This window comes from Pan paniscus, chromosome 6, assembly GCF_029289425.2.
Source record: "Pan paniscus chromosome 6, NHGRI_mPanPan1-v2.0_pri, whole genome shotgun sequence".
NCBI lineage: Eukaryota > Metazoa > Chordata > Mammalia > Primates > Hominidae > Pan > Pan paniscus.
This window is the reverse complement of record NC_073255.2, coordinates 140,542,568-140,567,220: the sequence shown is the minus strand read 5'-3', so window position 1 is coordinate 140,567,220 and position 24,653 is coordinate 140,542,568. Positions and strand designations below refer to the sequence as shown.

Here is a 24,653-nt window from a genome sequence, read left to right as displayed (position 1 = left end):
AAAAGAGAATTGATTACCCCCAAAGGTAAGGTACACCATCTATAACCTATGGTGACAATTTTACGGATATATATGTGCTTCATTGGTGAGTGAGAAATATGGCTCTTCTCTAGTCCTTTCAAAACTGATTTATGACAAGCCCAGGGTGTACCACTAGTTTGCATTTTAGTACCACTTTTAATCTTAGCAAAGGCAATCATTTTTACTACAGCAGGTTTCTACTTTGGTGGAAGAAAATGTTTAATAAAAATATTTTATTATATAGCAGAAGGATCTAGATTCTAGTAGAGGTAATATAAAAAATCATGTTATATCATGTTTTTGAGGATGATCTATGTGAAATTGTGAGATATTATAAGTGAGAGCATTTAATTATGGCAAATCTCACATTTCATATTGACTAAACATATGAAAACATCTGGTTAGTAGAAATAAAATAATTTAGATTGATTATTAAACATATCACACACAGTGGTTTGTAATAGGTGAATAATTTCAAAGTAAAAACCAACATTAAGATCACAGCTTTGCCAGGCATGGTGGCTCACTCTTGCAGCCCCAACACTTTGGGAGGCTGAGGCAGAAGGATCACTTGAACCCAGGAGTTTGAGACCAGCCCGGGCAACATAGCAAGACCTATTTCAACAAAAATAAAAATAAAAATTAGCTGGGCATGGTGATGGATGCCTGTAGTCCTAGCTACTCAAGATGCTGAGGAGTGAGGATCACTTGAGCCAGGAGTTCAAGGTTACGGTGATCTGTGATAGTGCTACTGCACTCCAGCCTATATGACAGAGCAAGACCCTGTCTCAAAAAAACAAAATCACACTTTTATACTTTTTATCCTTATTATTGGGTAACCTGTTTTAGATTGTATGTTTACCATGTGCAAAAAATTGTGCTGGATATACTTTGTGATTTGTAATTTTTTTACACAAGCCATAACAGTGTGTGCCATTTTCTCTTTAATTTTTCCTTTACTGACTTATTTGAACATACTTAGTGCCTGACTTGTGTTCCATGTAAACCTTTTGTAGGTATTTAATACTTGAACTGTCATCATTCCATATGAAAATCTTAATAGTCAGCAAATATTAAAAGATTTAAGGGCTATGAGATTGTGGCTATTTTATCTGTAATAAATATAACATTCTTGAGATCATGAAACTACAACCTTAAGAAACAAAATTCATCTCTAAGAAAGAAAAAGTCAGCATTGCTAAACTTGCCATCTCTCTGTATGTTCCAGAGCCCCTTCCAATGTCAGCACAATCATCCATATCCTCTACCTTCCTGAGGACGCCAAAGGGGAGAATGTCCAGTTTCAGTGGAAGCAGGAAAATCTTCGTGCAGGTGAAGTGTATGAAGCCTGCTGGGCCTTAGATAACATCTTGATCATCAATTCAGCTCACAGACAAGTCGTTTTAGAAGATAGTCTCGACCCAGTGGACACAGGCAACTGGCTTTTCTTCCCAGGAGCTATAGTTAAGGTTAGAGCTCTTTTTGGTTTTTGGGTTGTTTTAATCATTCATCTCCTTTCTAAAAGTGAAGCTCAATAAACCAAATTGTATAAAGATAGCTATTTTACCAAAACCACTATTAAAGGAACAGATAATATACTTATTTATATTACCCTACCTTTTAAGGATGGAAAGTCATTAGTACAAAACATTCACTTATTCATTCATTTAACAAGTATTTTTGAGAACTCACTGTGCTGTGTACTGGGCTGAACCCAGAGAATATAACCACAAAAAGGCAGATGTGTCTTTTCCCATTGTGTGGATGTCAGTTTAGTTTGGGGGAGTTAAATATGTCAGCATACAAATACGAAACAGCCTAATGGTTATGATTTGCTGGGGAAGTTCAGAGTATTGAGAAACTACAGTATAACAGTACCAAATCCAGACCTGGGGGGTTACAAAGGCAGGGTAGGAGAATAGGGACTCCAAGTAGAGACTGAACAGTAATTTGGAGTTGGCCAGGAAGGAGGAATCGTGTGTCTAGAATTATAAATCAGATACATTAAGGCTGTGTTGTGGGCTGAATGTTTGTATCCCTCCACCTCCCCAGAATTCATATGTTGACATCCTAACTCCAATACAATGGCATTAGAGGTGGGCCCTTGGGAGGAAATTAAGTGACAAGGGTACAGACACCCCAGAGAGCACATTGAGAACCAGAAAGTGGCCCTTACCGAACATCAAATCTTCCAGTGCCTTGGTCTTGGACTTTCCAGCCTCCAGAACTGTAAGAAATATTTGTTGTTTAAGCCACCCAGTCATAGTACTCTGTTATAGCAGCCCAAACTGAGGCTGGAAGGTGCAAGCACAAAGTAAAAGTCTTGGGCAAAATTCAGAATAGTTGTCTAACACATTTTAAGTTGAGACTTGTGATAGAAAAGTTTGAAGATATGGCCAGTGACAAGACCTTGAAGATTTTGCAAGACTCTGTAGAGTTTGAATTTTTATCTTGAAGGTGATAGAGAGCCACTGAAGTGCTTTAAACAGGAGCCAATCATATTTGTTTTTGAAATATCCCTTTGAGGATAGAGGACTGAACGGAAGGAAGAAAAAGTGCATGCAGAGAGACCAAATAGGAGGCTTATGATAGTAGTTCAATGGGAGATCATATTGGCCAGAATTAGGAGTGAGAGGATGGAAAAATGTGGCTATTTCAGATTTATAGGACAGGGAACAGAAAAGGTTGGGGACATATTGAGAAGATGAAGGAATGATAGATGTCAGGGACAAGGTATAGGCAGCTGGATGGACAGGTGCTGTTCACTGAAAAGGAAACATAGTGAAGGAGCAGGTTCATGGGAAGTTGGTGAGTCCCTTTGGACATATCAATTTTGATTATCTTGAGGGAAAGCAAGAAGAACTATTTGGTGGGAGGTTAGATGTTTGGGTGAGAAGCTCAGAGAAAGATCCAAATTTGGCAATCATTAGCCTTATGAGTGGGGATTCAAACCATGGGCTTGCCTGCCCGGAGAGTGCATGGAATATGAAATTGCACTTAGGTAATATGAAAATGTCATGAGACCCTCAACTGTATCCCCTCAAGTTTCCAACATATGAAAATAAAATACAAACACAGCTTGGAGAATTTTTTAACATGTGTCTCACGGCTTACAGAACATCCCGAGCTACAAAGGGGTGAGGATCACAAGAAAAGTAGCAAGTAGAATAGAAAGATCGAGAATGCTCACCTCCTTTTAATAATAGAGTTGAGCACCAGAAAAACTATTACAAATTATTTGGTGAACCCTCAACACAGGAACTCTCCTGATGGAAATGACTTCTTGCTTAACAAGGCAAACCCTAGTCATGTTGCTTTGATTTGAAAGTATACTAATTGACATTGGGAACAGGCATCATCTTTGCTCAATACAAGCAGTAAACCTTATGGAAATTTATTCTGATGGAGTCTGAAGTCATGGCTCCTTCAAGAGCCATGGATTTCTTTTGTATGAGTCTAGAAAAAAACATTCGTCAGAATAGCGTATGTCATATCCCACTACCACTTGATTAAAAGAGGAATTTCTGCTGTCATTGTTCAACACTGGCAAGCAGATGCATAAACCCAGGAGACCTCAGGGCCTGGGATTCACATCATTTTGTGATGATGGTCATTTATCATTTGGTCTGAGTACCCTTTATGGCATAAATGTACTTTCTGTTTCATTTTACAAGCCATTACACTAATCTAATTAGCTATTTGGTTTCTCATTGCATGTACTTTGGTACCACCCATGATAAAAATGCATGAGGTGTGGTTTTGCTTCGGTAGTAATTTTAATTATATTACAACTTTATGTGGAATATGCTTTGCTTTGTGGTCCCTCATCCTACTCATAAGCTTTCCAATCACACGTTTGAGACTTGCCGAGTGACCTATGTCTATTAAGGGAAAAAAAATCATTGTAGTAATGATTTATAACATTATCTTTGACTTGGCCGTTAAGTAGAAATTCTTCTCTGATGTTTCTTTTTAAAACTTCAAATAAATGCATTAATAATATCTAAGAATTTGTCATTTTAATTCATTTACATGACTGCCCTTTTGTTTTTTGGTTCCACCATCTGAGAATGAAAGAATTGCTTTTGCCAAGTGATTTGGAATTCTAGAAATAAAAATTGTTTCTTTAGACTATATGCAACTTCTTTGTCAAATATTGTTTCTTTACTTGATGGCCTCTGAGGTGAAAACTAAATACAGCAAATTAGAAAGCGTATCTCAATGTTCCTATTGGTCATGAGGTGTGTTTAAAACGTTGCTTTATTTTGGACTTTTAGTTTTTGGAGTTGTATTTTTTGTTCAACCTACTCATTAAAAGTTTCCAAGATGGCCAGGCACAGAGGCTCATGCTTGTAATCCCAGCACTTTGGGAGGCCAAAGTGGGAGGATCACTTGAGGCCAGAAGTTTAAGACTTGCCTGGACAACATAGTGTCCAGGCACTGTCTCTACAAAAATTAAAAAAAAAACTAGCCAGGCATGGTGGTGCACACCTGTAGTCCCAGCTACTCCAGAGGCTGAGATGGGACCATCGCTTGAGCCCAGGACTTCAAGGTGCAGTGAGCTATGATCTGAAAAAAAAATTTCCAAGGTGTTTCCATCTTGATTATCTCAAAGAGTACATCTAACAGCAATGCTTAATTATAAAATGGAGCTATTTACGGAAAAATTTCCAAACACAGATAAGATTACCTTTGACCAAGTAATAAAAGCTACTTTTTATTGAACACTTACTGTTCTAGGCACTCACCATTCCAGACTCACACACACACACATCATCATCGTCGTCGCCATCATCATCATCATCATCATCATCATCATCATCATCTCATTTAACTGGATCCTTATAAACCTGTAAAGAAGATGCTGTGTTAGTCCCATTTTTCATATGTGGAAAGTGGAACATAGAGGTGTTAAATACCTTGTCCAAAATACATCTCTCACCAGTAGCAGGATAAGGATTCAAATCCAGGAACTGACTTTAGAACTCTTGCTCTCAGTTGCCACATAGCTTTGCTCTCACAAGTAGTGAGTAACTGACGTGCTTCTTGGTTGTCTTGTGTTTCTTCCCAACATCCACCTGTTAAATTATCTGTGTGTTTTCTCCCCCATCACTCTCTGGCTGTAGGTTAAAAGATTCTTGTTTTTCTCAAGTCTCTTGATCTTGCTCCAGCTTTGTTCCATGCGTACCACCTGTTCCTTCCTCCAGAAGACTGGTTTTGCTATACATTACAGTTTAGCAAGTGCAGCCCAAGCACTGTTTGCTTCCCTTTCTTCCACATCGTAACAGCTGAATTTGTTTTCAAAATTCTAGTTACTGGTTCATCTTAGGTACTGATGGGCAACCTATTGTGTATTTAAGGAAGAAAAAGTATTAAAATATTTCCCTTATGAAGGCAGGAGGTGTTTTCAGTAATCTACAGAGGAGATGAAATAGAGTAGGGGCCTTGGAACAATAAAGAAAGAGAAATCAACAGTCTAATGTAGCCAACTGCCTGGCAAGATGTTGGAACCAAGGATCATCCAAAGGGATGCCACTGGCAAAAACTCTAGCATCATTCCTTAACACAAATTACATTATGCTGCCTCCATGCTTAAGACCTTTGATGATTTCCTATGTAGGCCTAGAGGATACAAGCCAAAATCCCTCACATATAATTCAAGGCCCTTTCCAATTTTTATCCAGCCTAATTTTCTTTCTTTTTTATTTTTTTTACCTTTTTTCATCCTTTATTTTTTATTTTGCTGGATTTTGTTATAGTTCTTTTTTTATATATACTTAAAAGTTCTGAGATACACGTGCAGAACATGCAGGTTTGTTACATAAGTATACATGTGCCATGGTGGTTTGCTGTACCTATCAACCCGTCATCTAGCTTCTAAGCCCCACATGCATAAAGTATTTGTCCTAATGCTCTCCCTCCCCTTGCCCCCCAACCCCCCGACAGGCCCCAGTGTGTGATGTTCCCCTCCCTGTGTCCATGTGTTCTCATTGTTCAACTCCCACTTATGAGTGAGAACATGTGGTGTTTGGTTTTCTGTTCCTGTGTTAATTTGCTGAGAATGATGGCTTCCAGCTTCATCCATGTCCCTGCAAAGGACATGAACTCATCCTTCCATATGGCTGCATAGTATTCCATGGTGTATATGTGCCACATTTTCTTTATCCAGTCTATCATTGATGGGCATTTGGGTTGGTTCCAAGTCTTTGCTATTGTAGTTAGTCATCCAGCCTAATTTTCATCCTCATCTCCTGATCCACTGTGCTCCAGCGTCACAAATACAACCAACTCAGAAAATCTCACTGGCATTCCTTTAGGTGTAGTTTTCAACATTTCTCTATTCCCTTCCTAGTAATTCCCCTCCATCTTTAGGGGCTCAGTTCAAATGCCATTGTCTCTGCGAAGTTTTGCATAGCTAATGTCTCCCTCCTCTTTGTGCTAGTGGAACCATTAAGTTGAACAAACAGGACTTGTCGGGGTGGGGACAGGTGACAGAAAAAAAAATGCCACTCTTTTTCCACTGGTCATTCAAATTTGCTGTGGCAGCTCCTTTATCCCTGCCCTCTTTGCATGAAACTAGGTAGGTCCCAAGACTGCTGATAGACCAAAAGAGTCATCTAGTTACTTTAGTCTCCCAGATACCTCAGTTCACTATCAATATGATCAGTTAAGGATGATAATGCAAGCTCCAGATTTCATCCACAGCTGCTCACCTCCAATGTAGGTCTCCTGCAGTAGAAATGGGGACAGTGGTCAGCTCCTTCTCCCTCCTCACTCACCACCCCCAATCCCAACTAGTTTCAGATCCTTAACCCTCCAGGGTTGGATCTGGAAGAAGAAGAAGAGGCAAGAGGCAGGTATTATTGTGAGCTGGCATTGATTCCTGGGCCTGGCAAGTGATCAAAACTGGCTTTCTGTGGAATCTACCAGTAGATTCTCTGGAAATCCTCCCACTCTTCACCAAAGCTGGGGCTCACTCACCCCAAAGCATCTCTCAGGCAGATCATGCATGCTTCCTCTCTTAGCATTGCATCTCTGGCTAATGAATACAACATTTTTGTGCTGAGGGCTCCTTGCCCCTTCATGATCCCACTGGGACAGGATCTCAGACAACCTAGAAAAGCTGGAAAAATATCAAGAGGGTCTAGTTTATAAGGCAGGAAGATTAATTTTTAATTCAGTGATGACTTAAAGACACTGAAAATGTTATGAAAGGGACTGGATATAACATAATTGTTAAAACTTGTCTGGGTTCAAATCTTGGCTTAACCATTTGTTAGCCATGTGGTCTTGGGTAAGCTATTTAACCTCTCAGTGTCCTTGCCTATAACAGGAATAATACTAGTATCCACCTCATGTTGTCATGACAAAATAAGAAAATATTAAATAGTAGATACTGTTAAAGTATAGTAGTTTTATTAACTACAAATGATTTTTTATTTTTATTTTAGTTTTTATTGTTATTTTTTGAGACAGAGTCTTGCTGTGTTGCCCAGACTAGTGTGCAGTGTCATGATCTCGTCTCACTGCAGCCTCCACCTGCCAGATTCAAGTGATTCTTGTGCCTCAGCCTCCTGAGTAGTTGGGACTACAGGCGTGCGCCACCACACCCGGCTAAGTTTTGTACTTTTAGTAAAGATGGGGTTTCGCCATGTTAGGCAGGCTGGTCTGGAACTTCTGACCTCAAGTGATTCACCCACCTCAGCCTCTTAAAGTGCTGGGATTACAGGTGTGAGCCACTGCTCCTGGCCTACGAATGACTGTTTTAATGCTACTGTCGATAAAACAAGGGAATACACAGAGTAGTGAGTATGTAAACACTCCACTGCTGATCTTGAAAATAATGTTGACAGTGGCAGGTCAAATAGAAAAGAGAAAAATAAACCATTGTCATTCACAGTACGTATTACTCTTGTCTTCTTTAGATATTTCTTTCTGTTTTTTGGCGGGGGGGACTATCTAAACCATTTCATCTGAGCCTATTCTTGTTTATCTCAAGTAGGGAAGAATGATATAAGACCAAATAGTTTCAGATATAAGACCAAATAGTTTCAAATAGAGTAATTAGCTTCAGGACTTTATATGATTTGGAGAATTATAATTGTAGGTCACAAGTTGAAATCAGCCCTGGGTTGGTAGAAGGCTTTACCATCTGTTGGCTTTTTTAGTAATTAATATGAAATAGATGTATAACACTATCAGCTTTTAATGTAGAACCTGGCCTTGTATTTGTTGTGCTTTTCGAATTGGGGTTGGAAAGCTGAGGAGGACTGTAAATCGTTACAGAATTAATCTATTCTTTATGTCACCATCTGTTTCTCCTCCTTTCTTTTTACAAGTCCGTGGCCTTGCCTGACTCATCTTACAGTGTTTTTACAGAGAACTTCCCATGTGGAAGAAAAGGTGTACCACATTCCTATCCTGCTTCTAATTACCATCATAATTTTTTATTTCCCACAAATCCCTAAGCAGCCTTTTGTTCACTATCAAGGAGGTAGGGCTTTAAATACCAATAAATATAGTGCTACAAGTTCAAAAGCTCCCCAGAGCCCCACCCTCATTCGTAATCTCCCAGAGTAAGCAGCTCATGCACTCAGCAAAGGAAGGTGCCTGAAACTCACTCAGTATCAAATCACCTGTCACAACTGTTGTTTATGATGATTTTGCCCTCTTTCACAGAATATTGTGTCCTTCTTTGTACTTGTGTATGTGATTTCTAGAATAATCAAGTATTTTTTTCCAGCTGCTCCTATTCTAAAGATGAGGGGTACACTGTATCAGCTCATCATCTGCAATTACTAGAATAGCTATTCCTGCCATGGCAGGGCCTCTGTCATGTGGTTGTGGATGGGTGTTCCACATTTAAGAATGAAAGGCACATTCTTCCTACCTGTAGTGGGGGAATGATTAATCTCAAGGAACATCTAGTGCACCAGCTCTGTGAGAATGGTCTTGGTTTTGCCGTCAAGGATTAAAGGCTATGAACTGATTTTTTTTTTTTTCACTCCTTCCATTTAAGACATACAGTAACAAGATTCAGCATATCACCTTGGGCAGAATTCTCATATTCAGGAATGATACTTGCAGTGGCATGAACACTGCATAGTGATTAATAATAATAACAATAAATAGTAGTAACCATAGTTATGATAAATAATAGTAATAATAATGATAGTAGAAGTATTGATAGCATTTCATGAATACTTTGTAGATGCCAGCACCATGAGGAAGATCTTGCCATCCAGTTTTATATCTAGAGTAGATGAACATTTTGTGTCTGTAAAAACCCTGGATGCTCAATGCTCAATTTTCCTCAGTCACTCTTGAAACATCTAGGCAAGTCCATCGAAGTCATCTCTTCCCAACTCCTCAAATACACATCCTGCAGTCTGAGAATATTCTTAATTTTAAGTTGAAAGAAAAACATTATATGTAAGTTTTCAGAGCGTCAGCCTGGAGTTGCTGCAGCTGCCTGCTTTCCACAAGTTATCATCAAGAGCTGCAAAGGTCAGTGAAGCACGTCGCAGAGAACCCAGGGACAATTGATTTGGAAAGAGCTGTGAGCAGGGCTTTTTGTTTTTATTTTTTTGTTTTCCTCATCCTTTAATAGTACCCCATGAAGCAGTGTTTCTGAATGGATCAATATGCCATGGAAGTGAATATTGGTCTGGCAGCTACTTCATTTTGTTTGTTTACGCTCGTCTTTGGTGGCAGCCAAAATTTTTATTTTGAAAGCGTGAATCATCCTTGAACACTTGGTGTGTGTGTGTTTGTGTGGGTGTGTGTCTGTGTTTTCAAAAGAGAAAAAAAGAGTGCTTTGCTCACTCACAGTTAATAATTATATCTGCTCAGCTATCCTGGTTACCCTCAGCTTGCAAAGGCATAAATCACTGGCTTCTGTCAACTCTGGAATTGACCTACAGATTAAACGCACATCACTATGAGATAGATACTTTCCACATATTTTTTTTATTTTTAAGAAATCTTCCCACTCTGATTGCTGTGCCTGCACCTGCTAATCTTTTTCTATTTATTACCCTAGTTCATTGTGTGGATAGCAAAGAATTCCAGATTACCTTTTCTACACATTTATGTCAACTTGTTTTAAGAAGTAAATCAGCACTAAATGTCTGATTACTCTGTTCCTCCTTTAGAATAGGCTGTGATTTGATCACATGTATTTAAAAGACATTTTATTTTTTAAAAAAAGTAATTTGTTAAATTTTGCAAACTAATATCAAGGATTTAGAGTAACTAAGTTACTGAATTTAGAAGGGTCATATCTTAATGTTTCCTCTACTACTACTTTGAATTTGACTGCCTCCCCTTTACTACCTTTACTATTGATAAATATCCAATAATAAAGACAATTTTTCTAGTTTAACAAACATCAAAAGGCCCTAATGAAGACAACAGACGTTAGGTAAATCAGCAACCCATTAAGGGGAAGCATTAAATCTGAACACAAGAGTCTATTAATTTTCTGTTGCTCTTGTACCTTATGCATTTGCCAAATTCATTGTCCCAGTGGACACTAGGCAAGTCTCCAGTCCTGAATAAGAACTGAATCTTTTATTCTGGGCTTCTGCTGTCACCCATCTAGTACTGTTGTCACAATTGCTGAACCATCAATGGAGAAAAAATATATCAAATTATGAAAAAAAATGTAATTTTTCTGAAAAATTTAGCCTTAACACAAGTTAAAGCTAATGAAAAAAATCTAAGACAAATGGTGAAAGGAAAGATCACACTCAAGGTAGAATTCACCTTTAAACCTACTTTTTGGGAATATAACCCCCTGACACAGCAATACTATCATACCTAATTCATCTTCCATGCAATGTTCGATTGGGCACCTCAGAAAAAAGGTTTCAGCAGTTCACTTGATGGTTTTATATTCTGACAATATACAGGACAAATAAGAGAAAATCAGATTTACTTTTCAGAAATGTGCTTTGCATTATCACTCTACTGGAAACTATCTAGTGTGTAACTTGAGGGATTTGAGTGGTGGCTTTCTAATGAGGATAAACCTGAGCTCAGTTAGACTTGTGGCTAGCCCATGTTCCCATGTCTTTTTTCATTAAGAATCAGAATGTTAACTATGATTTCCTGGCCAGATTCCAGCATGGTTAATTGCATGCTGTCTACCTAAATTCCCTTTGCTTGGGATGTTCTTCACTTTGGATCGTATTGCTCTTATTGTCATGTTTCCCCCAAGAGGTGGGTACAAGATATTGTAGAATGAGCCAGAATATAATTCGTTAAGCTAATAAGAGTACTTTGGGGCTGAAGGGTTAAATGTAAGTAGTGTGCTTTTCACAATTCCCCCCAATGAGGCCTATTTGTACAGTAATTAATGTGGAATAACATTAGTGAAACATGGAAATGAGCCAGATCGCCATGACAAGAGTGGCAATAGCACAGAAACAACTAATTTTGATAATTTATACAGAAAATAATCATTTAAACAAATATGCAGAAGCTCCCTGCCTAATGCATCTTTTGCCTTATTTATTTATTTATTTGGTCTGAGGCTGACACATTCAATCACTAATTGAGTTAACACAATATTCAGTAGGTGAAATTTATTCCAAATGAACATTAAAAACATAGTTACAGTTTCTATCATCTTTGTACCTAGCATGGCACCTAGCACAATAGCTTGCATAGTGACATTCATTCATTAAAGTAAGGTTTGTTAATGAATGAAGATGGGGAAAAAAAATCAGGAGGGAAATAGTTTTTACAAATTTCCTAAGACTCAGCAATCTTTAGGCATGTTCCCTGCAGTATTTTATCTAATGCTCACAATTATCCCCATTTCACAGATGAAAAAACAGAGGCTCGGAGATGCCAAATGGCTTCCCCAAGATCAAATAGCTCTAATTTCAAAGCCAGGTCTATTTTACTGTAAAACCCAACCACTCCATGTTATCTTGCAGTCTCCTACACTGTGCCTGGCATCTTTGCCCTTAATTTGAGGAGGCAAGTCTAAAAGCCTCCAACACTGTGAAAGTCAAGTTGATCCCCAAAGACAAGCTTAACAACTGCTCTTTGGAATTTTACATTGTTATTCTGCCTCTCATTACTCCAATTCAAATCTGTCACTATTGCCATTTTAGAGTTGTCATAGTTATTGCCAAATATACGCTTGTCACAAAATATACCATAAATTGAATCTTTAAAAATCGTAGTACAAAGTAGTTCAAATGTATTTAATGAATCCAGAAATTAATGAGAAAAAAACACTCCTTAAGCTCCATAAAATTCACTCACCATGGTTGAATCTATTGTGTTGACTAGAGAAAATGCACTTCAGCCCTCCTGCACCTGGACTGTATTTATAGCCAAGTTTTCAGTTTTTTAACTGCCATTAAATTCTTAGAAATTGAATGTGTGGTAAATGATAGAAATTTATTTTGCCTCATGAGAGAAATCGTTCTTTTTCTATTTTAAGTTTTCTTTTAATATAGCATGAAAGTCCATACCTTTAAAGTCTGTTGAACTGGGATGTAGGAAATATGTATTTCTATATGATAATGGGTATAGCATAGTAAAAGACTTGAAAAACACAATAATATGTAGACTATAAATTAGTCAATTTCCAATGGCTGTAGCACACATCTCACTTTAATACAGAAATTCCTATACCAATATATTTTATTTCCAGCCAGACAGTGGCTAATTTATGACTCTGCCAACAATGCCATTTTAATTAATTTTATTCATCTTATTTCTCTTTCCTGTGTTCCTCATATCTCATCTGTTTGCATTGCCTAGATTTTAATTAAAAAACCTCTCCTCTCTAAGGAGCAATCTGAAGTGGCAAAAATAATCACTTAAAATATTACAGTCATTAAAAAATTGGCTGTGGTGGAAGCCATGCATTTTCAATTTTCCTACAAATGATGTTTTAGCTTCCTTTTAAAGCGCACTTTGTATTTGAATTGTCTGCCACCAGCCAGCTTGGCTATCAAAAATGGTCTTCCAGCTGGGTGGGCTGAGTGACAACTCCTTAATGGAGGAAATGGATGGCTCTCTGCTCATGTGGAGGGGAAGGCATACCAGGCAGATTTCATTCCATCTGCCACCAGCTCTCTGCAAGCTGGCATTGCCCAAATGCCCAATACCCTCATTCCAACAAAAAGGATATCATCAAAGAATAAATGGTAAAGCTACAGATGCCTGAAAGGATCATCAGGGTCATTAGACCCCAGGGAGATCATATTAAGAGGTGCCTCGGTGTTCATCTTTGATGAAAACCTAATAAAACAGTGGTAGAGGCAAATGTAAGCACTTTTACAAGTACAGAGGTGAAGTCATTAACATTTTCAGCAGAGTATAGGGAGCAACCTTAGAAAACTGCTATCCTGAGTTGTGGCCAAGGACTTGTTATATTGAGGAATTTGCACTGATGTTTCCTGTTGATGATTTTCTGAATGGCAAATTCTTGTCACCTAGTTACTCTGTGTTCTGCTTGTCAAGTAAAGGAAATCCATTTAGTGGCAAAGTAGGAAAATATTTTTGATTGACAAAGAGAAACACATAAGAGCCATACTTAAGGGACTTTAGAAATCGGTAATCTACTAGTACTTAGAAGCATAAAGTGTATGTCATTGATCAAGGCTAAAATAATGAAACAAGTACAAACAAGTATAATTATATAATAATGTACATTAGGAGTGCTAGAAATACAAATAAAAATTTAGAACCAGCTGCAGAATTTATACCTTTATTTTACCCCAAATAAATGCTTAGTTGCTTGATATATATTCACCATATGTCAATCAAAAGCTGTGGCTCAGGAAATCACATGTGATTTAGAATCATCTGCTAAAGAAAACCTAGTAGATTTTCATGATGCTCAAAATAAAATAGTCCTGAATTCCAAAAATTTTTGTTTTTTCATATCAAGAGCTCATGTATCTTACAAAGTTACACATTTAATTGGTTTTGAAGTTGTTTAGATTTGAATTGTTATTGCATATAAATGATAGGAGTTTGAATAGGTGTTGAACAAAAATAGCTGGGTATTAAAATCGAGACCAATTTTTTAAAATTCTTTTCATACTTTCAATGAATGTTTCATTTGGATTTTTAACATAGTAGATCGGTGTTATACAATGCAAACTTACCTGTAAGAAAAGTGGCATCAGACATCTTGCATTAAGTTTTCCTGTTTTAGGAGAATATTTGATAATCTGCCAAAATTTGGAGGAGGGCTTTTAAAGTTCTAATTAATGATTCAGTCTGCCCTGAAGATGAATGAATGTTTGCAGTATTTTTACCTGTTGTATTGTGGGACATATTCCATGCATGTTACTAAAGGTTTTAAGTTGATCCAAAGAATTTCAGTGACTATTCTGATGAAAAATAGTTTAAAATAGATTGAAATGCTCTTCTATTTTTCCATCACCTTTGCTAAGCATATGGAATATAATAGCATGGTTTTGAAAAAATACATATATTTAGAAATAATGATTATTTTGTAGCACTTAGAAGTTTCAAAATGCATTTCGTCATATATTATTTGTGCCACTAACAACACCTCTAGCAAGTAGATATTATTGGTTCCATTCTACAACCTGAGAAACTGAGGCCTAGAGGGGTTAAATGGCTTCTGCAAAAACATGGAGCCATTAAATAGAGAAAATATTTCAACACGCTTTCTAATCCCAATCCTGAAACTCCTTGAGGGATTTCAGTCCTTATCATCTTGATTGTTTTTGGTTTCCAATTTTTGTTCTTTTCCAATCTTAATTTCTTCACTTCATGTAGGTGCTGAATTTAATTGAGTTAGATTCTAGGAGAAAGCTCAAGCAATGCCTAACCAAGGAAGCCGTGGATTCCCATTCAGAGCCAGAAATGCAGATAGAAAGCAAGCAACAACTGGGGACACTATCTCAATCTGAATGCATTCAGGCATAAATTTGTAGTTTGGAGAGCATCTAGGAAGCAGGCTAATTCCAAGACAGCAAGCCCGCTGTGCCCAATCCTAAAACAGAATTAACATGAAATTCTAACTTGTCTTGTAATTGATTTAGGCATTCTCAGAATGAGAACCCTAATATGGCCCCCTATGCTGGCTAAGGCTCCAAAATACAGGGCCTATGATTATCAACTCCTTAGAAAGAAATGGAGACTCAGTACCCCCGTTGCTCTCAAATAGCTCAGGAATTCACTGGTTTCACAAAGACCATCCCCAGTTTTACAGGCCCAGTATACTATGGGCTCATATATCCTTAAAAGAGCGTTTTACCACTGCAAACCTTGAGAACACTGGGTTCTATTCAGAATGGCAGAGGTAGAAATCATATCTTGATCTCCTTAGCATGGTGAGGAGCAGAGCAAACCATCTGTAGCTGTGTGGGTTCTGTGCATCTCCAGACCCTGCTCCCTAGAGAGTGACAGTCCCATCTTGCTAAGCGATAGAGAACATCCAGCCACCTCCCACTGAAGGATGGCTGCTTCCTTTGGGTGTGTTGCAGCCTTTCTTTGGTAATATGTCAGTCTATTAAGATTCTAAAGAAGAGAATTTTCAAAGAGCAATACTTCCCTCCACACCCAAAAGTCACTTATTATGATTTTCAAATATTATGTACCATACATAATTTTATATGCTATACTTTTATAGGATTGGCAGCACAGTAGGTCTATTTACACCAACATCACCAAAAACACATGAGTAATGTATTATGCCATGACGTTATGATAACTATGACATCACTAGGTGATAGAAATTTTTCAGCTCCATTATAATATTATAGGACCACCATTGTATATGCGGTCTGTCATTTACTGAAACATTGTTATGTGGTACATGACTGTATGTGTCTTAGAAAATCATGTTATATATCTTAGGCATACACAATAAATTTATCTTCTTTTAAAAATATAATTACCTTAAAGGGCATTTCCATGTCATTCCCTCATTCATTTGTTGAACTATTTAACAAATATTTTTTAATGCCTGCTATATGCCAGGCACTGTGCTAAGACCTGGAATATAACAAGGAACAAAATGGACATTGTCCTTGCCCTACGGAACTCACAGTCCCTGGGCTTGACTGATAGGTTTTGTCCAGTTGGTTTTTTTCATCTCTGTTTCATTTTAAGAGTATATAAAACTTAAAAGAATGTTTGATGTTTCATGTATAGCATTTCTCTTTTTATTTCTCCTTTTTATTGTTTTAGCTTCCCATGCCCAGCCCCAAGCATTTCTCTATATATGACTTATTACCAAAAAATGTTAGTGCAAACTTATAATAATTTTTTAAAGTAACTAACATTTACTATCTCCAAAGTTTGATCTTGCCTTTATTCTCTTCAAGCTGAAAAAAAATGTCTTTAGAAAAAGTATCACAAGAAATATATTTTCTTTATTTTTTATGTGTTCTTTTGGGGATTAACAAAGTTCATAGTTTCCCAGTTCCTCATTTGGGATAGTATGCACTTTTTAGGTCTGGTCAGAAACTTTTACTCAGAAACTGGTTGAGAATATGATTATATCTGGGTTTACTTTGACCTTTTCTGCATTGCATGTTTAGATTAGCTGGCTGTTCTACTCATATTCCATTTACAGATAAATTGTGAAAGACTTGAATGGCAAGTAAGAAATATATGGAATATTGAAAAGGTCAATGCTATTTAGCCGATAACTACAGAATTTAAAATACATGACAAGTCATTATCAAATTTAATTCCCACAACAAGGACAGTGGTAAAGATGGGAAATTATTCCAATTGAAATATTCTTGTTTCATATTGAAGACAGAGATGGCAAAGCTCAAACGCCCCCTTGACTCCTTTTTTGTGATAACTTAATAAGTTAGAAAGAAATTGTAATTGAATTAAACAAGGCAAAAAAGAGGTAACAAGCTCTTTTGATTTGAGAGTCCATCATAGAGGAGCTAATATAATAACTTTTCTAAAAACTGTAATTATACATGAGTAAGACAGATACAGCTACAACACCAATTCAACAGCCACCCCATGCTCTCTTTTCACCTACAGCATAGCTGTCAGTCAGATGGGAACTCCATTTATTTCCATGGAAATGAAGGCAGCGAGTTCAGTTTTGCCACCACCCGGGATGTAGATCTTTCCACAGAAGATATTCAAGAGCAATGGTCAGAAGAATTTGAGAGCCAGCCTACAGGGTAAGTAATTGCTATCTCCCATGCTGTGTATGTAGCACTTACATTTATTCTACTGGACGTGTTTTAAATGCATATTGTTAAATAGCAAAAGCATACTTAGATCAATACTGATGATTCTTATCGTAGACAAGCCAAAAGGGGTGCACTTACCCTAAAGATTCTAAGCTTATAATTAACCATTTTTTGCATATTAAAAATTTGTGATTGCAAATGCTTTTAAGTTCACTTGACTCACTTATATCTCATTTTAGTTTATTCAGCTTTTACTGGGAGAAAGGTTTTTTTCCCAATGTTTATAGAATACAAAATCTTTCCACTACTATTATATTGAGATTTTCGTTTGTCTTCCTGGGGTCTGAGATTTATAGATGCTGCTACCTGATTTTCATTGGAATGTGGCTTTGATCTATAAAAATTGTTTAGGGGATAAAATTTATCTTCCAGAGATTTATAAAGGGGGAATTTGGGACTGAGGTTGAAATAGAGGAGACCTGAAGCTGTGAGCATTGTTTGATGGTAGTGTTTTCTTGCTGTTCTGAGCTGTGTGCCTTCTTCTGGGTCTTAAGTCCCTAAGATATATCCTACTAATTGGGCAGCACTTTCAGAAGTTCAAGTTGAAAAAAACCATTAATAAGATTGGAAACTCAAAACCCATAACGTGATATGAATTGGAGGTAAATTTATGTTTTGTAACACTATGATAAGGATGAATGATATTAACATTAAATATAATTTCATAACGAATATGAAATAGCAATAATTTAACTATTGACTGAGAAACTTTTCCATAATACAACATTTGAGGTATAGTCGTGTCACTCTGATCTCAACAAATTAAATCAAAACTGATTCAACTTTGAAGTCCCTGAGTGGCAAGATGGCTAGTATTGCTCTTTTGCGCTCCCTGTCCTGTGCCTTGCCCAAGAACTCCATTCAGACCCAATAAGACTCTTCCATTCTCTCTCCCAGAAGGGCCCCTCTTTTTTAGCTTGTTGTATCCTCAAAGCTTGTCTATGAAAGACACAAAAATTCTTACCCTCAGCCTGAGCCACACTGCCACTGTGACTCTTTGCTGCCACAATGGGGTCTTTCACTGTCAAACGCTGAATTTCTACTGCAGTTGACCCAGCCCTGCTCCTCCCTGCCTCAGGGAAGTGGCTCAGGTCCAGCCTGTGGCACAGCAGGCTAAGCCTCTGCAGAAGGCTGAGACTCTGAATGACTCCACCCACTCAGGGCCTATTGACCTCTGCAGGCGCAGCACCAAGGCTCAGTCCTTTAGCCCACACGGCGTTTTCTGACATTCCTGACACCCTGAAGTTTCATGTGCAGTACAGCTCCAATGTCTCCTTGAGACACCAGAAACCACTGTTTCTCATTTTAGCCTCTAGGACCTCCCCAGGGTCAGGCTGGGGAGACCCTAGAGGGAAAAAAAAGAAACAGTGGTTTCTGGTCCCTTCTAGCTCTTGTAAGAACAGTGCACTCCTCTCCCAGATCAAAGAGCTTTGGTGGAGTCCAGAGCTTTGACAATGCACAGAAGTCTTTCTACCTATCTTCTGGAGATAAAGGATCACCAGCATACCAGTTCGTTCTGACTGCTGATAAAAAAAAAAAAAAAAAGACCAATTCGACTCCCTTTCCTGATTATGGAGCTTGATCACAGATGAGGGGATCCAAATGTTGAGGCACAAGAGACTCATTTACTCCCACGCTTTCATCTCTCCACGCTAATTCCATCCATATATCAGGGATAAATCACCCTCTTCAGGGAGTCCCAGAGCCCCTGGGGACTCAGATGATTCCCCAGTATTACCAGCCCCCATCCCATTAAAGCAGAGCTAAAGAGATGCATTTCCTCTCCAGGAGTACCATTCTGATACACACATAAATACCAATATGTCTCTCTCTCCCTCCTCCCTCTCCTTCTCACCCTCCACTTCTCTCTCCTTCTCTGTGTGTGCCTGTATCTTCCAAGAAAAATCAATGTTTTAAATGTAACTTGCTCTTATTGTTTGGGGGGGAAATAAAATTTATTTTTACCTATGGCCTTCATACCAGCTGCTCTCTCTCCCAAAATGCCCCCCATCTTCTTAGTTTATTCTATTAGCAAAGCCTGTCTATAAAAGGACACAAGAAATGCCTTAGTAAAAGAATGAATAGTCCATTCAGCTATCTATGAGTAACACTTGTGGAGACTTGGTACAAAAACATGGAAAACCCCTTCATGAAGTAAGCTTAGAAAGGAATTGACCTGATATTAGAAGAAACCAAGCATAGTTTAGAAGATTAATGTACTAGTCCAGAAACATAGCTGGCAAAAAATTATATATTCCAATTAACAGATCAGACATTCTGCTTTCATAGAGCACAAATAATATAAGAGAATTTTTGGCTACAACTAAATCGATCATTCCCCCCAAACAAAAAAAAAAGAACTAAAACTATGCCTGAAAAAAAGAGCTCTGAAGTCAATATGGACACAGAGGAACATCAGAGGAAATTCCATTAACCAAATGACTCAGGTGCTCTTTGGACATTTCTTTAATTATGCTCTTTGGACATTTCTCAGGACTGAAGATTGACCAGGGTTTTGGTCACAGTTAAGAAGCTGGTGCTTCCAGGCTGTGGCATTGTCAGCAGATTTCTGTTCCAATAAGATATAATAATGTGCTTGAGAAAAGCACCGTACCACTCTCATTGCTCTGCAATTAATTTATCTAAATTCTAAAAGTGGTGTAATTCTTCTAGCAATCACACTTTGGGCTTATTTGTGGCTTTTGGCCAGGACGTCAGGCTACACCCCAGAATTACTTCATTCATGTTGTCATCTGGTGGCCTAGCTATGAAGTTGGCATTATGTTATACAGTATAAAAGGATAATGAGAAGACCTAGTATTTTCTGTTTTGGGTGATGATAAAAATGGTAGTTTAATCCACAGTGTTTTGTGTGCTTGTATGTGTTGGGGGTTGGGGGGCCCGCCCTCCCACCTGGTCCCAAATGTTGCTTTGTTGGTCCAGGAAATAATGCTGATATAATAATTTTTAGTCACAGATTGAATTTTTTTTAAAAGTCACAAAATCTAATTAATGTGAAGCATGTTTATCTAGGGTCAGAGCTGACAAAGAAAAACAGATTAAAAATTTGGTAGTAAAATTCTTGATGCGTTCTGTTTTCTCTGCTCAGTTAATCGAATATTTGTCTCCTTCTTTCATCCACCACCACCCACACAAACAATCTATCATGGTAAGCTCATCTGCTAAAACAGACAGAAAACATAGATGGCAAATCCTCACTCACTCAAGGGTGGCCAGTTGAATTGATTGAATTCTACTGCTTTGAGTTCACTTTTTTAAGAAATAAAAAATTATTAATGTGGATATAATGCTTTCATCTCTTTAGCAATGTTTTTCTTATGTAAGAATCATGACAGAGAAAAAAGAGTATGCAGTCCTCTCTAATAACGTTTCCAAAAGACTTAATATGAATGGCAAGGAAGAAAAGAGAGCCAGTAAGCCATTATGGCTTTTCTGGGAAACCACTTTCCCAATTATCCATATTTTCCCACCATTTGAATTAAAGTATTTTATCTCAGATCACAAGGATGCAAGAGCTGTGTGCCTTTCACATCACTTAGCTGTCCGAAATCCAATGTTGATAGGTTTATTTTTTTAAGTGGGATTTTAAAGTTGTTTTTTTCTTTTTTCTAAAGAAGACACATCTGTTACTTCAGCAAGGGAGAAACTTTAATAGATACACTGATAATTTATGTGAGTCTTTCTGAACTTTGGCTTAACCTTATAAACACATCATTTAATTAGCAGCTACCACATCTCACTTAGCTGAGGCTGTCTTTAGGTGGAAGGCAGCTTTGTAGAACATTGCTATAATATGGAATTTGTGTATTTGCCTCTCATCCCAAATGTAAACATTATATGCTTTTACTATTCAAACACCTTTTCTTAAAAAATCTGTTTTACTGCCATTGCCACAATATTCGTGCTAAAGAGAAACTCCACAAATGTAATGAATATTAAAAGCTGGAATCAAGACAGTATGCTGTAGTCTTCCCCACCTGCCCGAAATCCTTGGAAATGACAGAAAATGAACAAATGAGTCTATAATGACACTAAAAAACAAGAAAGTGACCTGTAGTTGGACCAGAGAGAGGAGGGATCTGATGGAAGGAAGTAGACAATAGCATAGAACACATGTTGAATGAAGACACTACAAAAGGCGTCTCATTATTGCTCCAGGTCATGGATGCTGCACACAGGAATCAGGGTGGGGCTATAAGGACTGCTAAGTAGGTGAACCCCTCACTACACCTAGTTCTTTTTTTTTTTTTTTTTTTTTTTTTTGAGACAGATTCTCACTCTGTCGCCCAGGCTGGAGTGCAGTGGTGCTATATCAGCTTACTGCAACCTCCGCCTCCTGGGTTTCAGTGATTCTCGTCTCTCAGCCTCCCCAGTACCGCCACGCCCAGCTAATTTTTGTACTTTTGGTAGAGACGGGATTTCACTATGTTAGCCAGGCTCGTCTCGAACTCCTGACCTCAAGTGATCTGCCCGCCTTGGCCTCCTGAAGTGCTGGGATTACAGGCATGAGCCACCGTGCCCGGCCCTCACTAAGAACAACTGTTGTTGTTGTTGTTATTATTATTATTATTATTATTATTATTATTATTATACTTTAAGTTCTGGGTTACATGTGCAGAACGTGCAGGTTTGTTACATAGGTACACACGTGCCATGGTGGTTTGCTGCACCCATCAACCCATCACCTACATTAGGTATTTCTCCTAATGTTATCCATCCCCTAGTCCCCCACCCCCCACAGACCCTAGTGTGTGATGTTCCCCTCCCTGTGTCCATGTGTTCTTATTGTTCAACTCCCACTTATAAGTGAGAATATGCAGTGTTTGGTTTTCTGATCTTGTGATAGTTTGCTGAGAATGATGGTTTCCAGCTTCATCCGTGTCCCTGCAAAGGACAGCAACTCATCCTTTTTTATGGCTGCATAGTACTCCATGGTGTATATGTGGCACTTTTTTTTTATTACTTTAACTTCTAGGGTACATGTGCACAACATGCAGGTTTGTTACATATGTATACATGTACCATGTTGGTGTGCTGCACCCATTAACTCGTCATTTATATTAGATATATCTCCTAATGCTATCCCTCCCCCCTGCCCCCACCCCATGACAGGCCCCGCTGTGTGATGTTCACCACCCTGTGTCCAAGTGTTCTCATTGTTCAGTTCCCACCTATGAATGAGAACAGGCAGTATTTGGTTTTCTATCCTTGCGATAGTTTGCTGAGAATGATGGTTTCCAGTTTCATCCGTGTCCCTACAAAGGACATGAACTCATCATTTTTTATGGCTGCATAGTATTCCATGGTGTATATGTGCCACATTTTCTTAATCCAGTCTATCATTGTTGGACATTTGGGTTGGTTCCAAGTCTTTGCTATTGTGAATAGTGCCTCAATAAACATACGTGTGCATGTGTCTGTATAGTAGCATGATTTATAATCCTTTGGGTATATACCCAGTAATGGGATTGCTGGGTCAAATGGTATTTCTAGTTCTAGATCCTTGAGGAATTGCCACATTGTCTTCCACAATGGTTGAACTACTTTACACTCCCACCAACAGTGTAAAAGTGTTCCTATTTCTCCACATCCTCTCCAGCACCTGTTGTTTCCTGACTTTTTAATGATCGCCATTCTAACTGGTGTGAGATTGTATCTCATTGTGGTTTTGATTTGCATTTCTCTGATGACCAGTGATAATGAGCATTTTTTCATGTGTCTGTTGGCTGCATAAATATCTTCTTTTGAGAAGTGTCTGTTCATATCCTTTGCCCACTTTTTGATGGGGGTTTTTGATTTTTTTTCTTGTAAATTTGTTTGAGTTCTTTGTAGATTCTGGATATTAGCCATTTGTCAGATGAGTAGATTGTAAAAATTTTCTCCCATTCTGTAGGTTGCCTGTTCACTCTGATGGTAGTTTCTTTTGTTGTGCAGAAACTCTTTAGTTTAATTAGATCCCATTTGTCAATTTTGGCTTTTGTTGCCTTTGCTTTTGGTGTTTTAGACATGAAGTCTTTGCCCATGCCTGTGTCCTGAATGGTATTGCTTAGGTTTTCTTCTAGGGTGTGTATGGTTTTAGGTCTAACATTTAAGTCTTTAATCCATCTTGAATTAATTTTTGTATAAGGTGTAAGGAAGGGATCCAGTTTCAGCTTTCTACATATGGCTAGCCAGTTTTCCCAGCACCGTTTATTAAATAGGGAATCCTTTCCCCATTTCTTGTTTTTCTCAGGTTTGTCAAGGATCAGATGGTTGTAGATGTGTGGTATTATTTCTAAGCGCTCTGTTCTGTTCCATTGGTCTATATCTCAGTTTTGGTACCGGTACCATTCTGTTTTGGTTACTGTAGCCTTGTAGTATAGTTTGAAGTCAGGTAGTGTGACGCCTCCAGCTTTGTTCTTTTGGCTTAGGATTGTCTTGGCAATGTGGGCTCTTTTTTGGTTCCATATGAACTTTAAAGTAGGTTTTTCCAATTCTGTGAAGAAAGTCATTGGTAGCTTGATGGGGGTGGCATTGAATCTATAAATTACCTTGGGCAGTGTGACCATTTTCACGATATTGATTGTTCCTATCCATGAGCATGGAATGTTCTTCCATTTGTTTGTGTCCTCTTTTATTTTGTTGAGCAGTGGTTTGTAGTTCTCCCTGAAGAGGTCCTTCACATCCCTTGTAAGTTGGATTCCTAGGTGTTTTATTCTCTTTGAAGCAATTGTGAATGGGAATTCACTCATGATTTGGCTCTCTGCTTATCTATTATTGATATACAGGAATGCTTGTGATTTTTGCACATTGATTTTGTATGCTGAGTCTTTGCTGAAGTTGCTTATCAGCATAAGGAGATTTTGGGCTGAGACAATGGGGTTTTCTAAATATACAATCATGTCATCTGCAAATAGGGACAATTTGACTTCTTCTTTTCCTAATTGAATACACTTTATTTCTTTCTCCTGCCTAATTGCCCTGGCCAGAACTTCCAACACTATGTTGAATAGGAGTGGTGAGAGAGGGCATCTCTGTCTTGTGCTAGTTTTCAAAGGGAATGCTTCCAGTTTTTGCCCATTCAGTATGATATTGGCTGTGGGTTTGTCATAAATAGATCTTATTATTTTGAGATACGTCCCATCAATACCTTGTTTATTGAGAGTTTTTAGTATGAAGGGCTGTTGAATTTTGTCAAAGGCTTTTTCTGTGTCTATTGAGATAATCATGTGGTTTTTATCTTTTGTTCTGTTTATATGATGGATTACGTTTATTGATTTGCATGTGTTGAACCAGCCTTGCATCCCAGGGATGAAGCCAACTTGATCATGGTGGATAAGCTTTTTGATGTGCTGCTAGATTCGGTTTGCAAAGCAGCAGTACACCCACTTCTAAGCA

At 38.0% G+C, this 24,653-nt stretch overlaps 1 protein-coding gene across 3 annotated transcripts in view; it reads left to right on the top strand.

Annotated features, from left to right (window-relative positions):
• Nucleotides 1-24,653, top strand: part of RELN (reelin) — a 520,521-nt gene that overhangs the window by 285,863 nt on the left and 210,005 nt on the right. For all 3 annotated transcript variants that reach the window (XM_003825720.5, XM_055114793.2, XM_063606317.1), the window contains exons 10-11: nucleotides 1,250-1,490; nucleotides 17,038-17,183. In XM_003825720.5, the coding sequence (XP_003825768.3) occupies nucleotides 1,250-1,490; nucleotides 17,038-17,183 (387 nt within the window). The remainder of the gene's footprint in view (nucleotides 1-1,249; nucleotides 1,491-17,037; nucleotides 17,184-24,653) is intronic.